The sequence below is a fragment of the Stegostoma tigrinum genome, chromosome 9, assembly GCF_030684315.1.
Source record: "Stegostoma tigrinum isolate sSteTig4 chromosome 9, sSteTig4.hap1, whole genome shotgun sequence".
NCBI lineage: Eukaryota > Metazoa > Chordata > Chondrichthyes > Orectolobiformes > Stegostomatidae > Stegostoma > Stegostoma tigrinum.
In genome coordinates, this window is record NC_081362.1 from 38,269,785 (window position 1) to 38,285,845 (window position 16,061).

A 16,061-nucleotide genomic window follows, 5' to 3' on the forward strand; every position below is an offset into this window, starting at 1 on the left:
TAACCTCCACCTCTGGATTATCTAGTTCCGAGATTGTGTCACTATGCAGCCTATCATAATTCTGAGATAATGAGAACTGCAGATGCTGGAGAATCCGAGATAAAAGTGTGGAGCTGGATGAACACAGCAGGCCAAGCAGCATCTTAGGAGCAAAAAAGCTGACGTTTCGGGCTAGACCCTTCATCAGAAAAGTTTCTGTATTTTGTTATAATCTGGCTAGAGAACAGGAACCTTTCTAATTTAGGTGAGAGATTGTAATTAATTACTAAGAGAATAAAGCCATAAAATTAGAGTTTTGAAGAAACAATGAACTTTAACATACAAAGAACAACAATACAAATTATAAACAAATAACCAAAACAGCAAACACAGAAGATAGATCTCTCAGATTTCTCACCAGTCCTCCCAGACATTAGTGACACCATAGGTCATCAGATTTCATTAAACTTCAAAAGGGATTCCAACTTCTCCTCTAAGAGGTAGCTTCTGAGCCACCCCTCTCCACTCACCACTCACCACTCCAGCCCCCACACACAAAAATGACTGTTCATGTTCTGGCTCTTGACCTTCTTTTGCTGGAACTACCATCCCTGGAATTTCAGAAACTGCACTCCAGCACCGACTCACAAGCAACTCCAGTGCTTTTTCAGGAAGATTGCTTCATTCAAGTTGTACTGTCCATGCATTTTTCAAGTTCTAACATTTCTCAGCTACACAAAGCAAATCCTATTTTAGGGCTTTTATCACTGATACTCTCATTTAAGTTGAAGTATTAATGGTTTCTTCTGAGCTCTCACAGCTCCCAAGACTTTTCTGCACATCCTGGTTCCCTGGGTTTCTGCAGAATCCCAGTAACTTGGAGCCTGCTACAGAAACACATTTTTAGGATAATGCAATTTCTCCCTCCATGTGCCTGGGTGACCAGAAGTCCAAAAAGGTAGCAATCTTAACCTCTGACAGCCTCTGTCAAAATGCCAAAACTGTTCTGAGGAAGGGTCGCCCAACCCGAAACGTTAACTCGGGTATTTCCTTCATAGATGCCGCTAGACTGGCTGAGCGTTTCCAGCAACTTTGTTTTTTATTCCTGATCTACAGCATCCGCAGTTCTTTCTGTTTTTATTTGACAAAACTGCTGTTCAATATCTCTTGAATTGTTCCAAATAACATACTAAAAAGCTTAGGGAGCTGGAGTTTGTACATTCTCCCTCTTCCTCCAGGTGCTCTGGTTTCCTCCCACAGTCAAAAGATGTGCAGGCCAGGTGGATTTGCCATGATTAATTGCCCCTAGTGTTGTGGGGGTGTGTGGGTTATAGGGGGATGGGTCTGGGCGGGATGCTTCAAGGGGCAGTGTGGACTTGTTGGGCCGAAGGGCCTGTTTCTACACTGTAGGGAATATAATCTAATCTTAAAATTAACCATATCCTTGTAACTTGGCAATATTGAATATAAATTATATTTAGATACAGTCAAATATAGCAACCTCCTTCTATGTCCTCCAAATACTACCATTTTCCCAGTCTGCTAGTATAAATAGTACAAATTGAATATCAAAACAGGGCTTCATTACATGGTTTCCTGCTCTGAAGCTACTGTCTGTTGTGAACGCCAAAGTGCTTGTGTTGTCACAACTCAAGTTTTAAAACACCTCAGACATTCAAGTTGCTTCAAATGATCAGAAGATTCTAAAAGAGGCATAAGACATTAAGATTTTTCAAAACAAAAATTGGTGAAAAATAAAACAGATGGCTGGAGACTTAAGTTAATTAAAGCAAGCCAGCCACACATTTGTGTAAAGATAAATCATGTTCAAACAACTTATTTGAATTGATTGATGGCCAAACTGAGAAAGTCTGAAGAAGGGATTTGAACTGTGAGTTTGACCTAACCCAAACCCTACCACACAGAAGGCAGATTAACAACAGTGAGGCTCATGGGTTAGTAGGCTAAATGTCAGCTTGGATTTAAAAAGGCTGAAGGAAGGTAAAATCCCAAATGTGGTCAATGATTGATTTTGGACTGGATGATGTCAGACGGCAATATTTCCCAAGGTTGTATACTATTGTGCAGCACACCTAATTTTGGTTCCATCTTTGAAGAAAAGGCAAACTTGCATTGGGAGCAAACCACAGAAGGCCCACCCAACACATTCTGGGAAAAAAGGGAGGGGTTATCTTACAAGGAAAGGTTGTGTCTGTAATTACTTGAAGTTTAGAAGAATGTGGGACAATCTTCTTGAAACAGTAAAGCGAAGGATTTGACAGGGTGGACGCTAAAAGAGCGGTTTCCTGTTGATAAGATTAAAGTTAGGGAACTGTTGGAAAATTCAGAGATCTCCCATTTAAGATGGAGATGAAGAAAAGAGTTGTCAATCTGGAGAACTCACTTTCCCAGAGAGTGGTAGTGAGTAATGACTCTACCATAGCATGCTTTTTAGTGGATAGTTCGTTGACTAAGAAGGGACTCAAAAGGTTATAAGAGCGGAGGCCGCAAATTGGATGCGCCATAAATCTTACCAAATGGCTCAAGGGACAAAATAATTTACTTCTGTTCCCAATTTGTATATCAGTACATATATTTAAGATTCGGTACTAGGTTAATGCTAGAGTAATTGTATATTGGAATAGTGGCACAAGCATTCATTCAAGACAGGATAAAAGACGAATATAGTTGTATATCAGGCATAGTATAATGAGGGGAATATACACCACCCTGTGGCCAGGATCAAGAGTCCCAACGTGAAATTCCATAAACCTGGAGGTATGACAGTGAGGAGGATACAAATCACCTGCAACAGGGCATAGGGCAGGGGATGTATTTTTACAGGCATGTAAGCAGATGCAAGACATTTAATGGCACAGTTCTAAAGGGTATATAGGGACAGAGGGACCTGAGGGCCTCATGTGCACAAAGATTGTAGAGCTTTTGCTAGAGTGGTGGGCAAGGAACATGGGATCTATAAGCGGAGGCAGACAGTACGAAAACAGGGAACTGCCAAGGGAGGGCAGCAATAGTAAAAGATGATAAAATGATTTACAAAGAAAACTGGATGGGCAGTTGAGCAGAAGTGAACCTACAGATGATGGATGGAATGGAGGCCAGGGAATAAGACTGGAATAGATTGTACAGACTCAGTCAAATGACCACCTCTGTGCCACATGGCCCATTCCAGCAAGGAAATACAGCCCTAATCTATACTGTAGTTCAAGGGACTCAGGTGAATGAATTATGAGGGAAACAGGCTCAGCTACTCACAACAAAATCTGGTTGGACCATGCAAAGTTCTGTTGACTCCAGCTATCTTCTATCAAAACTGTTCACTCTTTCAGCATCATCCTGGAATTTTTAAAAAAGCTAATCTCCAGTTCGTTTTCTGTATTGCAAACTTCTCTTCCTATTACCTGCAAGCATCACCCCCCACAAGCACAAGATGCTAACAGAGTCCTCATCAAGATCAATAAGCTTCACAGTCAGGATGGAGAGATCCCAGTCCAAAGTACAACTGTGCCAAGTGAGAATACAGGCTGGGGAATTTGGAGGCAACATGGAAATTCAGTTTGGGGGGCTGCGGGGAACAGGCACTTTTTCCTTCTAACTTGTCGATTTTTTTTGTACAAACAGGATAAATTTAAGCCCATGATCATAATCAAGACTCCTGCATAAAAAAGAGTGACATTACAGATAAACTAAGTTCATTGGTTGGTGATAGCTACTAAAACTGATCACCTACAATAGGTTACTTCCAGATTGAAGGTGAGTAGGGGAAATATTTATAAGTTGCAAACTGAAAAGTATGAAAGTTCTCAATTTGATTTGCAAAAATAAGTAAAATAGAGTTGCCAGCCAAGGTGATGCGTTGGACTAAGTGATATGGGAGCTGGTGGGCCCCATTGTGGTTCATAGTGATCACATCTGTACCAAGTAGTTTCTTGAGGAACTCTGGAGTCTAAGCTTTGAACACTGACACAAATCAGGGAGGGGTAGAGTTACCTGTACCAGGAGACAGTCACACCTATAAGATTAACTACCTCAAATTATGTCAGTGGTCAGATACAGGAGGGTAGAATTACAAACAAGGCAGGTAGAGGGATCGAAGATTTGGTGCTGAAGGAGCCTAAATGTTTGAGATTCTTGCTCCCTGCGTAGATGAGACTGGTGGCTGTAGGGAGGATTAGTAAATTGGCTAGAGCATCACGGTATAAGGAGCCATTCAACAGGAAGGGGGGAGGAAAAAAAAAAGAGAAATGTAGTCGTAATCAAGGGTAGTACAGATTGGGGAACAGACAAATCTGCATTGGGAGAATTGAGGAACCACAAAAAGGACAAAAAGACTCTGATAAGAGTTGTGTACAAGCCTCCTAGCAGCAATCAGGGTGTGGGGAAGTAAGTCAGTCAGGACATGGAAAATTTACACAAGAAAGGGTCTATTACAAACATAGGGGACTTCTATATGCAGATGGAATTGAGAAATCAGCTTGGTAGCAGATCAAGAAAAGGAATTTGTGCAATGTCTACAAGAATTTTTTTGAAGCAGCTTATGGTATAAAGACACTAGCAAACAGGTAACTCTGGATTTGGTGGATTAGGGAATTTGACGTGAAGGAACATCTAAGGGACAGTGACTGTAAATATGATAGAATTCACCCTGCAGTTTGAGGGAGAGAAGCCCGAATCAAACATAACAGTCTTATAACCGAGTGAAGGTAACCAAAAAGACATGAGGGAGTAGCTGGCCAGAATTATTTGGGACAGGAGACTGGCAGGGAGGATGGTGGGGCAGCAATGGCTGGATTTGCAGAAGTAATTTGGGAGGCATAGAACATACATTAGTGATCTGGAGGAAGGAACTGAGGGCATCATTGTTAAGTTTGCAGATGACACAAAGATAGTGAAGGGACAGATAGTGTTGAGGAAGGGGAGGCTACAGAAGGACTTGGACTCATTGGAGAGTGGGCAAAACAGTTGCAAATGGAATGCAATGTTGGAGACAGTGAGGTTATACACTTGGGCGGGAAGAATTGAGGCACAGTCTATTTTTTAAACGGGGATAGGCTTCAGAAATCTGACGCACAAAGGGATTTGGGATTCCAAGTTCAGGATTCTCTTAAGGTTAACATGCAGGTTCAGTTAGCCGCGGAGAAGGCAATTGCAATGCTAGCATTCATTTCGAGCGTTAAAATACGATAAGCAATGTACTGCAGAGGCTGTAGCAGGTTCTCAAAAGACCACATTTGGAATACTGAGAGCAGTTTGAGCCCCATATTGAAGGGGGATAGATCTAAATGCTGTATACCCTAACTGCAATATTGCACCCTCTCCTAGTTTATTTCACCATGTCCTCTGATGCCTTGTTCAATCTCTTGTCCAATTAGGTGCACTTCTTGCTGCCTTAATCTATTTTTTAAAAAATATGCTGTAGAACTAGGTTATACCAGGTTAAACCAGGTAAAACTTTGGTTATATCTCAGCCAATGTTACAAATTGTGTTCTGATGAGGGATTCGATTGCATTCAAAACAGTAACTCTTCTCTCTCCACAAAGTGCCAGACCTGCCGTGTTTCTCCAGAATTCGGTTTCAAATTTCCAGCACTTTCATTTATTTGCTTTTATTATGAATGGCATATTCACGACAAGCATTAGACCCCACTTCCCATCTACCAGCATACTTCTCTCCTCCAAAAATAAACCCAAGCTTAGCCTCTCTGTCCTTCAAAAACTGTCCCATTTCTAATCTCCATTTTCTCTCCAAAGTCCCAGAAGACATTATTACCTCCCTGATGTAGGCTCACCTTTCAAGAAACTCTATGTTGGAATCTTCCCAGTCAGATTTTTATCCCATCTAAAGTAATAATCCGTGTGCCAAAGTTATAAATTACATCTTTACAAATATGCCAATGACATAGCTCCATGTTGCTGGCCATGTCTTCAGCTGCAAAAGGTCCCAAACACAAATTTCCTCTGCCTCCCTACACTCTTTCCTCCTTTTAACCATTCCTTAAACCCCTAGTTTTTTTTTAAAACCAGGTCTTAGTCATCTGTCCTAATACCTCATATGGCTCAATGCCACACTTTGCTTGATAATCCTCATTTGAAGACTTTCATCACAGAAATAAAGGTTACTGGAGTCAGCTGTACAGTATGGAAAGAGACCCTTTGGTCCAACTCATCCATGTAAAACAGATATCCTAAATTAATCTAGTCCCATTTGCGAGCACTTAGCCCATATCCCTCTAAACCCTTCCTATTCATGTTCCCCTCCAGTGCCTTTTAAGTGTTGTAAGTACACCAGCCTCCATCACTTCTTCAGGCAGTGTATTCTATACACGCACCATTCTCTGCACAATAAAGTTGTCCCTTAGATCCATTTAAATCTCCCCCACCCCCCAACTTAAACCTGTGCTCTCTAGTTCTGGACGACCCAACTCTGGGGAGAAGACCTTGCTATTCACCCTATCTAAAGCCCTCATGATTTTATAAACCTATATAAGGTTACCTCTAAGACACCGACCTTCAGTTAAAACATCGCCAGCCTATTCGGACTCTCCCTGAAACTCTGGCAACATCCCTGTAAATCTTTTCTGAACTCTTTCAAGTTTTACAACATCTGCCCAGGAGCAGGGAGACCAGGACTGAACGCAGTCTTCCAAAATAAGATAACAGTGTGGAGCTGGAGTAACACAGCAGGCCAGGCAGCAGAGGAGCAGGGAAGCTGACATTTCAGGTCAGGACCCTTCTTCAAGTGCCCTAACCAATGTCCTGCAGTTATATGCATTCATTGCTGTAACTGCAGTTGACATACCAACATTGCTGTGACAATGCTGGCAAACAAGGAACAGTCAATAAATTGTCTTCTTGTACAGCACATGTATAGATTCAGATATCAGCTTAATTGATCAATTTACCTTCATAGATACCCATGATGCACACTCAGATTTCCAAAGTTACTTCATTACTCTCTCCTATTGCAAAAGGCATTAAGGTCTGAAAGGGTTAATGCTGAGGAATGCATTAAGCACCACCCAATATATGATTATATAGACCCGAGTAGGAGAACAGCGCTGGATCTCAAAGATCAACCTGCCATGTTCAATCTCTCTCATGGTCATTGTTACTGATACTATCACACCAATAACATATCTAATTCTTAATCACACAAACTACATGTTGTTTAAGTCAAGAACGTCTGCTCACTAGACTGCCAAGTGACTTTCCTCTACCACACTAGACCTGTCGCAAACTAGTCCCAAAAAAGAGGAGGATGTTGGCAGCAAATCTATCTGACAAATCTTTCAAGGTAATGGTGGTCAGGACCCATCACACTCCATCTACTACCCAAACACTTACAGAACTCCACGGACTGTGGATGTGCACAAGAGGTTTTGAATAATCAATGTACAACAACCTTTGTTTTAACCAGTACCTTATGAACCTGCATGCTCGATAAAGCAACAAAAATCACGTACCTCAAATACTGGAAGCTTACTACATTTTTGTAATCTCCACAAAGTCCAAGCAGTCAGCAGAGGATGCGAGTGAGGAAGCTCTCTGCTAATGAGTTTTATTTAAGACAAATGTCCACTATTATTTAAGGGATCAACACTGTAAATAATGTATAACAGTGATGTGAATACCCTGTGTTTTGTGCTTCTATTACTTAGTGTGTGTTTTTAACTCAATAACATGGAACTCTTGATCAACTAGCACCTTCCTGGTCTCATAGGTGCCAATTGATTAAAAGTTTGCTGTACTACTTTTTTTTGAAAAAGAGCATAAATTTGCTAATTAAAAGCCAGTTAGCCTGATCTCTCGTAGGAGAGCTTTAGAGTTTTCAATTAATGCAAATTATGAGAGAAAAAATGGCTAAAATAACATCACTAGGCACATTAATGCACTCAAAAACCCAGAACCATAATTTCAACTCCAAGTGGTAAGTCTTTCAAATTTCTTACTCACATTTTCTGTGGTACCAGTAACAACATGTAATCCATCATAAGTTGATTTAATATACATGCCCTAGGAAAAAGGATAAACATTTATCTGTTAGAAAGAATAAAACAGGGCAGTGTCAATTTACATTTACCCCATTTACAAGGCACACTGACGTGATTCTGAAATGCTGTCTTCACATTTGGAATTTAATACTATGTTCCAAGAAACATTGAGGATTTAAATTTCAACTACAAAATTCTCAATTAGATATTTCTCTCTACTGGGGAACAGACAAAACATAACTGCTGATAAATTGATAGAGTCAGAGTGATACAGCATGGAACCTGGTCCATGTTGCCCACTCAGCTAGTTCCAATTGCTTGCATTTGGTCCACATCCCTCTAAACTCTTCTCATACATGAGCATCCAAATGCTTCTTAAAATGTTGCTGTTGTACCTGCCTCAACCACTTTCTCCTGCTGCCTATTCCATATATGCACTACTCTCTGCGTGAAGAAGTTGCCCCTCAGGTCCTCCTTAAATCTATTCCTGCTCACCTTAAACCAATACCCTCTAGTTTTCAATTCCCCATCCATTGGAAAAAGACTAAATGGCATTCACCTATCTGTGCCCCTCATGATTTTATATATCTCAAGAAGGTCACCCCTTTCTCTCCTGTGTTCCAAGGAATAAAATCCTATTACGGCAAACCTCTCCCTATAACTCAGACCTACTGGTCCTGGCAATATCCTCATACATCTCCGCACACTTTCCAGCTTAACTATGTCTTTCCTATAACAGGGTGACCAAAACTGTACAAAACTTAAGGGCGGTCTCACCAATGATTTATACAATGGTAACATAACATCCCAACTCCTATACGCATTGCCTTGACCAATGAAGGTCAGCATGCTAAATGTCTTCTTCACTACCCTGTCCACCTGTGATGCCCCTTTCAATGAAGTACGTACTTGTACTCCTAGGTCTGTCTGTACCACAACATTCCTCAGAACCTTGCCATTTGGTAAGGTGGACTGAAATAAACAAATCACTTTTATAAATACTGGTAAAGTCCTACTATCTGCAGTAATATGGATATTAAGATGCACCAAATTATACCTAGATTTAAAATATTACAATCTTGGAGCTACAACAGTGCCATGACTTGTACTCTCGTCAAGGCACGCATACAGTAAGTTGCCCCAGCACAGCTCAGTTATGCAGCAAACAGAAGGGAATAAAGGTTCATTGAACTTTGTCAGATGCCAAATCTCTATTACCTAGGCAAAATTCAGTTATAAATGCTCACTGATGCTCCATTTGCATTCCAATTATACTATTTACATCTATTTTGGGTCTTTTTTTTAGAAAAGTGTCCAGAACTAAATTGCATTTAACATGAACATGTGGACAAAACTTGAAATACCTAGCTTCCTAAAGTTGAGCCTGGCATAGAATTTTCTGATTCTAGATTGAAATTTTGAGTACAAGAACTGTCCTGAATCCTCTTCCCATTTCTGAAATAAAACAGTCATATACAATCATCTCCTGGTCTGCACATTTGGATCTTTTTTGAGCCTAAGTAGTCAGCATAAGTGTAATCTAGTCTGTGTTACGTCTCCTCTGTGTAGAGGAGACCAACTGTGAGCAGCAAATACAGGAGACTAGATTGAGTGAAGTGCAGGTAAATTGTTGCTTCACCTGGAAGGTGTGCCTGGGACATTATTTGGTGAGGAGGTAAATGGGCAAGTGTTTCACCTTCTGCAATTGCATAGGAAGGTACCATGAGAGTGTAGGGAGGTGTGAGAAGGGAGGAGAAGTGGTCCAGAGAGTGTCTAACAGTAATAGTCCCTAGAGAATGTGATCTTCTGTACATTTGGGAGGAAAAATGCAGACTGGTTACTGCTTTGAGGAACACGTATGTTCTGCCTGTGGCAAAGAAAAGGGTCCCAACCCAAAATATCAACTTTTCTGCTCCTCTGATGCTGCCTGGCTTGCTTTGTTCCTCCAGCTCTACACCGTTTACTCAAACTTCTATGTGCATTGCAGCAACTGGCAACATGTTCCCTTACCATCATTTCTGATACAAGCCTGCTGCAGTGCTCCAGCAAAGCTCAAAGCTTAGGTACTTTAGAGCTTTCAGGACTCCAACATCAAGTTTGACAGTTTCAGAGCATGATCACTCCACTCCTTTGTCTATTACATATCCCCAAAAACCCAGATCCTCTCAAAATATGCTGCTTTCATTGTTGTCATTAACACTTAGTGTTAACTTGTCTTCTTCCCAGGCCAATTATCAACAATCCCTTTGTCTGCCTATCATTTTCTCTCTCTGGGCTTCCTCTCCACTCATCTGCTCAGTCCTTTAAGCCCTTCACCTTACATCATCAGCATAAAGATCACCTTTTCTTCGCGGATTCAGTTAAGGTGGTTCACATTGCTCAAAACATCAACATTGCTTTCTCTCTGTTGACGCTACCAGATCTGCTGAATCCCTACAGCAATTTCTGTTTTTGTTTGCTTTTGACCAATATCTCTGCCAAATGTAGTGTAGAAATTCTTTTGCTCTAACAGTTTGTCTATTTACACTACAAAACAAAGATCATTAACGAGTTTTGAGAAGATTTGTAGCTCAGGTTGAGGTTCTGGATGTGAGTTTGCTCGCTGAGCTGGAAGGTTCATTTTCAGTCGTTTCGTCACCATTCTAGGTAACATCATCAGTGAGCCTCCGATGAAGCGCTGGTGTTATGTCCCGCTTTCTATTTATCTGGTTAGGTTTCCTTGGGTTGGTGATGTCATTAACACAGAGTATCTTAGTTGCATTTTCATATATAACGTCAAAGCGTGGTTTAAATTTTAAAATCAGCCTAAAATTGATTTAAAGAGCAAAATTCCAAAACAAACACTAACTGAGCCTGAACTCTAAGCTCAACTGACACTTCATGCTAAGGTAAGCATGATTTATTTCCTTTCCCTGATCAAAAGGTAAACATCCATATGTTTCACAAGTTCTAAAAATACATAAATAGAAAATTGTCAAAATACCAGCATCATATGAGAGAAATAAATAGAACTAAAATTTTCAGACCAAATGTAAATAGTTTTCAAATCAGTTTTCTATTCTGGCTTTGGTCTCCTCAAATGTAGGGGAGTTCTCATTGTGAATAGTGTATCAACTTGAATGTATATTAAAATCACTGTTCCACTTTGAAGAATTGCTCCTCTCTGTAAAGATGCTGTCAGATTTGAACATTTCCAGCATTTTGTTTTAATTCCAAATTTCTAGTATCCACAATTATTTTGATTTTGTTTCAGTATGTTCCATCTTATGAAATGTAGTGATAACGAGCAGACTGTTTCAGAGAAAATAAACTATTCAACTCCTGAAGAAATTTCTTTAGAAGATGCTCTTTAAATGAGCAATCTTTATCATTCGTAGCAGGCTGTAGGTCATATGGTGAAGGTCTTTGAATAGGGCTTTCAATGTTTTGGGCCCAAGTTGTAGGACTTGGGAGGGCAACTGAATTATGACTCCTGGACAACTATTAGTGGGAGACCCAAATGCTACTGAATACCAATGAGAGGCAAGTATGTTGCCTCTTGTTGAAGACCACTGCCTAACACCTGTGTTACCCCAATGTTGTGTGTAAACATAGATTGATTAAATAACTTCACAAGTGCAAGTCGTGCGACCCAAGACAGACAGCCCCACCTCTGACATTATAAACAATTTTCATCAAAAAAATTGGACATGTTATGACACACCTCTGTAAGCAGATGAGACCCAAACCTTCTGGCCCACAGGCAGGGACATTTCCACTGCATCACAAGACCCACACCTCTGAAATTACATTGCAGAAAAGTTGTGGGATGAACAGCCAAAAAGGTATATTCTCCAACATGCACACCTTCCTTTTGTGTTACTTGGTAACATTGCAGATGACCGGACAGCACATATCCTGGACAATTTTGCAAATTATTGAGCAAAACCCAACATCTGTTTTGAAACAGTTTAGCAAAGAGCATAACTACTTATGCAGCACAGATCTTCGTGGCTATAAGTCAAGGTCTGCAGCCTTGGTGCCCAGGTACTAAGCAGCACCTTGATATCATGAGCAACCAATCAACTTGGCTGAAAACCGATAAAAAAACCAAAAGAACCAAAAGAACCAAGCCTGCCATAAAATCAGGGACAATATCAGAAGCTGCTGGAAAAACTCAGGTCTATCAGCATCTGTGAACAAAAACAAACACAGAGTTAACATTTTGGGTCCAGTGACGCTTCCTCAGAGCTTTTTCAACCATTTCTGTTTTTGTGGCTGAAAAGTGATATTTGTTATGTATGCAAGGACTAGAGATAGTGGCAAGTAAGGATCAACCATTCAGCATTTCTGGCTGAAGATTCATGCAAACACTTGAAGATGAACTTCAAAAGCATCATGTTCACAGATGACTGTGGAATCTCTGACCCCCTAAAGTTAAATAATTGTCCACCAACATTCACAAGCGGATCTGACAGGGTTCAGGGCTGGGGTCCTGATCTGATCTGATCTGATCCTCAATTGTTTAACCATTTGTAGCATACTGCTTATTTTCTTGTGTTGACCTTTTGTCACTAGGAATTTCATTTTTAGGTGCATCTGGATGATGTTCAGAGTGTGGCTCTACAATCCTTTAGATCAGGCTTCTCACTGTTTTAATTGCCATGAGATATGTGACAGGCCACGAGGTAATATATTTTGATGGCATGTATTGCTCAGCATCAAGGCCCACAGGTTTTCACAGTTGCCCAAACTATTCCAGTTAACATGACAATACTGGAAAATAGCAAATCAATGTATATCATGAAGGCTGTCAGTGTTGTGGCATTGGGGTGTGGGTGTATATGCAAAGTTAGTTGATTACACAGCTAACATCTGAAAGGAATTTTCTACTTATCATGTAAATCTAATGTTTGCTCTTTCCCAAGTATTTTCAGCATCTGCCTTGCCAACCCAATTAAATATCATGGCATTTTGTCTTGGTTCAGTGAATAATTGCCAAGGACCTGCCTTTGGGTCAAGAACTCAAAGGCATAAATACAAGAATTAGACTGCATGAGCAATGTTTTGTGGACATTAATGCAATGTCATTGTTGTCGCATCTGTGACAATTAAATTGGACAGCTTAAAGTCATTTCCACTTAGTGGTTCTCTCATTACTCTTTGGCTTAGCTTCTTGAGTCCAGGAAAACATTGATGCTATACTGGGTTGGCAGTCATAGTACTGGTAATATGCCTGTATTAATATACATTAGAGGCCTCACAACCAATGCGCTTTCTCTCTTCTTGCTATCCTCAAGAATCCACTGTTTGAACAGTGTTTTCCTGGACCAATATTGATTCATCTACTTGATGGAGCAAATTGGACAGGCAGCAGCATTTTTTTTCCAGATTTCATGGCTTCTGGAGTCAATGCAGAGAATACTATTCCCCTTCTTTCAACTCTAAATCCCTGTTCAAACTGACCCACTCTGTTTACCAATTCTAACCAATGTCCAGATGGCACAATTCCTTCTTTTAAGTATGCAAAATTCATTTAAATGTACTTGCAAATGGACACTCGCCACAAAACTTTAGAATATTCCATGCGTACATATCTGTAAGAGCGTTCAATGAACACAAAGATCTTTCAGTTCAAGTGCATGCCTTTCAAAAACCAGGTATAGTTTGCATAATCAGATTTTAAATCTCCCAAGGAAATAAAGAATCCAAGACAATGCGTCTATAAATTTCCACAAGATTCCAGGATATCAATCTAACACTATAATCTCCATTCTTTGGCCATGACTAAATGCATTCTACACAAATGGTATTTTCTATCTATAGTTTCACCTCCGCATGAATCATTAACCTCTGAAGACCTGATAAACTTGTCATTTGCACATATTTTATTAGTCTGCAATCCTCTTTCCATGTTTATCAGAGCGGAGGGAGACAAAGTGGAATAAGAACAAAGTTGCTAGAAAAGCTCATGAGATCTGGCAACATCTGTGAAGAAAGAAAATCAAAGTTAACATTTCGGGACCTGTGACCCTTCAATCAGAACTCACAGGACCCAAAACATTAACTGATTTTTTTTTCTCTTCACAGATGCTGCCAGACCTGCTGAGCTTCCCCCAGGTTTTTGTTCCTGATTTACAGCATCCACAGTTCTTTCGGTTTGTAAAGAAAGTGGAACATTAACCCTCTCCTTAACTTACAGTTCATAAAGGCAATAGAAGATTTAATTTTATGTTCCTTCCTTAAGGCAACTTTTATTCCACGCTACTACCTGTTTCAATTGTCAGGTCCCAGAAAGTTAAACTGTTGTTGAGTAGTGAATTTGAACATACAATTCACTTTGCCAATTGCTAACATTGACCAAAACGTGAATATTTTCTCTTAAATTCCCATACTCAGCTCGCCTTAATGAGTATTCCAAAAACAAAACTTGTGGTTACATTACCAAAATTCCTTCCTCGTAGAAGTCACTAACCCAATTCCGAACAAAAAGAATGGTACAGTGCAGATTCCTGAAATTCTTTCAGCCTATGATGCTGTAATCCCAGATGGCTATGACCTGGATATTTCCCAAATACTTTCATACTGAATGTATGCTGACTCCTAACACAGCTGTTAAACATCTTTCACACTCAAGTCAGCAGGGAAAGGCAGAATCACTACTTAGTACTAACCTCCAGTTCAAGAAGAGCTTCTGACAGTTCCGAAAATCAGATTTCTCCAGTCAACATACAAACATTGCAAAAATGAAAATTGTACAGTTTACAGTCGAATCATCTCTCATCCAACAATGCCCAAGGTTCATGGAGTTCAACTTTTACTATGCTGGCAATCAAATAACAGTGACACTAGGACTTCTGATTAATGGCTGCAATCAATTATTTAATCTGTACCACACCTAGGAGTCACGAGGAAAACAACACTGGTGGATAGCTTTAAGAATCACAGGTCTCAACCACCATCCAACTCCCAAATATTGTATATATACTATGTTGTTTACTTTCTCATAGTACGTTCAGCCAACTTCAAGGACATCTGCCGCAAATAACTGATCTACCATGTATCCACTACTGTCATACGCACCAAGTCACAAGTTAAATTATAATTAAGATTTCAAAGCCATTGGGAATTTTTTCTTTTAAAGTAAATGCTCGCAGCTCTCCTAAAATATTACTGATCACCAAAGCATGTTGTTGCACTCTGAAGCCAAGGCGCACAATGGGATAATGTGTGGAATCCACTGCCGAAGCCTGGCAAAAGCAGATGTTGAATTGCAATTGGATAGTGTGTTGGGGGTAATGGGCAATTCTTAAATTAACCCACAAATGAGGCATATGAAGAAGTAGGACGTCATATCTTAAAACAGAAATTAGAGACAGTCTTGAGGATGCTCAGGCAACTATAGTCAAACTGAGTCAAATAGAAATGCAGGCCACTTTGAAATTCTTCCTATACTTCAAGACAGAACATTTAAAAGTGTTCTCATCCCACGTAACCAAGTAGGAGCAGCAAAAACAGAACTATTTTTCCTGCAATGTAAGTGAATAGATACGCAGCAAAATAGTATTGAAGATGATTTTTGTGTGACATAAAAACCAAACAGCTAAACAAAAACAACCAATTAGGAAGGAAAAACAAAGTCATCGCCATTACATGGATAAGAAACAGGAAACTGCATATAAAATATTAAATCCATTTCTTACCAGTCCTTCATTTGGTTTGACGTCTCTCAACTGAACCTCCTCTAGACAAGCACTCTGGCTTAACAAAGGGTCAGATGCAGATCTGATAGTCTGATCACAAATACCATTCAGAACTTTACACTAGGGGGAGGAAGTTGCAAATTGAACAATTATGCATTGACAGTGAACATGCCAAGAATAGATATCAATTATGTATTTTAAATTGAGGAATTCTCCAAGGACACACTGAATTGAGGCACATTGTAACAATGTCTTCATATATTATATGTGTACTATATATTTAACCAAAATCTAAATTACGTGCAGCATCTTATGAATTTCCTAATTTTCACTTGACTTGTGCTTTTTGTTTGTCAATGTAGTAAAAAAGTTTAAGAAAACAATCTTTGAA

At 39.9% G+C, this 16,061-nt stretch overlaps 1 protein-coding gene across 5 annotated transcripts in view; it reads right to left on the minus strand.

The window, feature by feature from the left end:
• cnksr3 (cnksr family member 3) overlaps nt 1-16,061 on the minus strand; it is a 201,592-nt gene that overhangs the window by 33,198 nt on the left and 152,333 nt on the right. For 3 of the 5 annotated variants that reach the window (XM_048535942.2, XM_048535941.2, XM_048535945.2), the window contains 2 exons: nt 15,671-15,790; nt 7,951-8,010 (listed from right to left, as the gene is read on the minus strand). In XM_048535942.2, the coding sequence (XP_048391899.1) occupies nt 7,951-8,010; nt 15,671-15,790 (180 nt within the window). The remainder of the gene's footprint in view (nt 1-7,950; nt 8,011-15,670; nt 15,791-16,061) is intronic. The other 2 variants (XM_048535944.2, XM_048535943.2) reach the window with 2 other exon arrangements.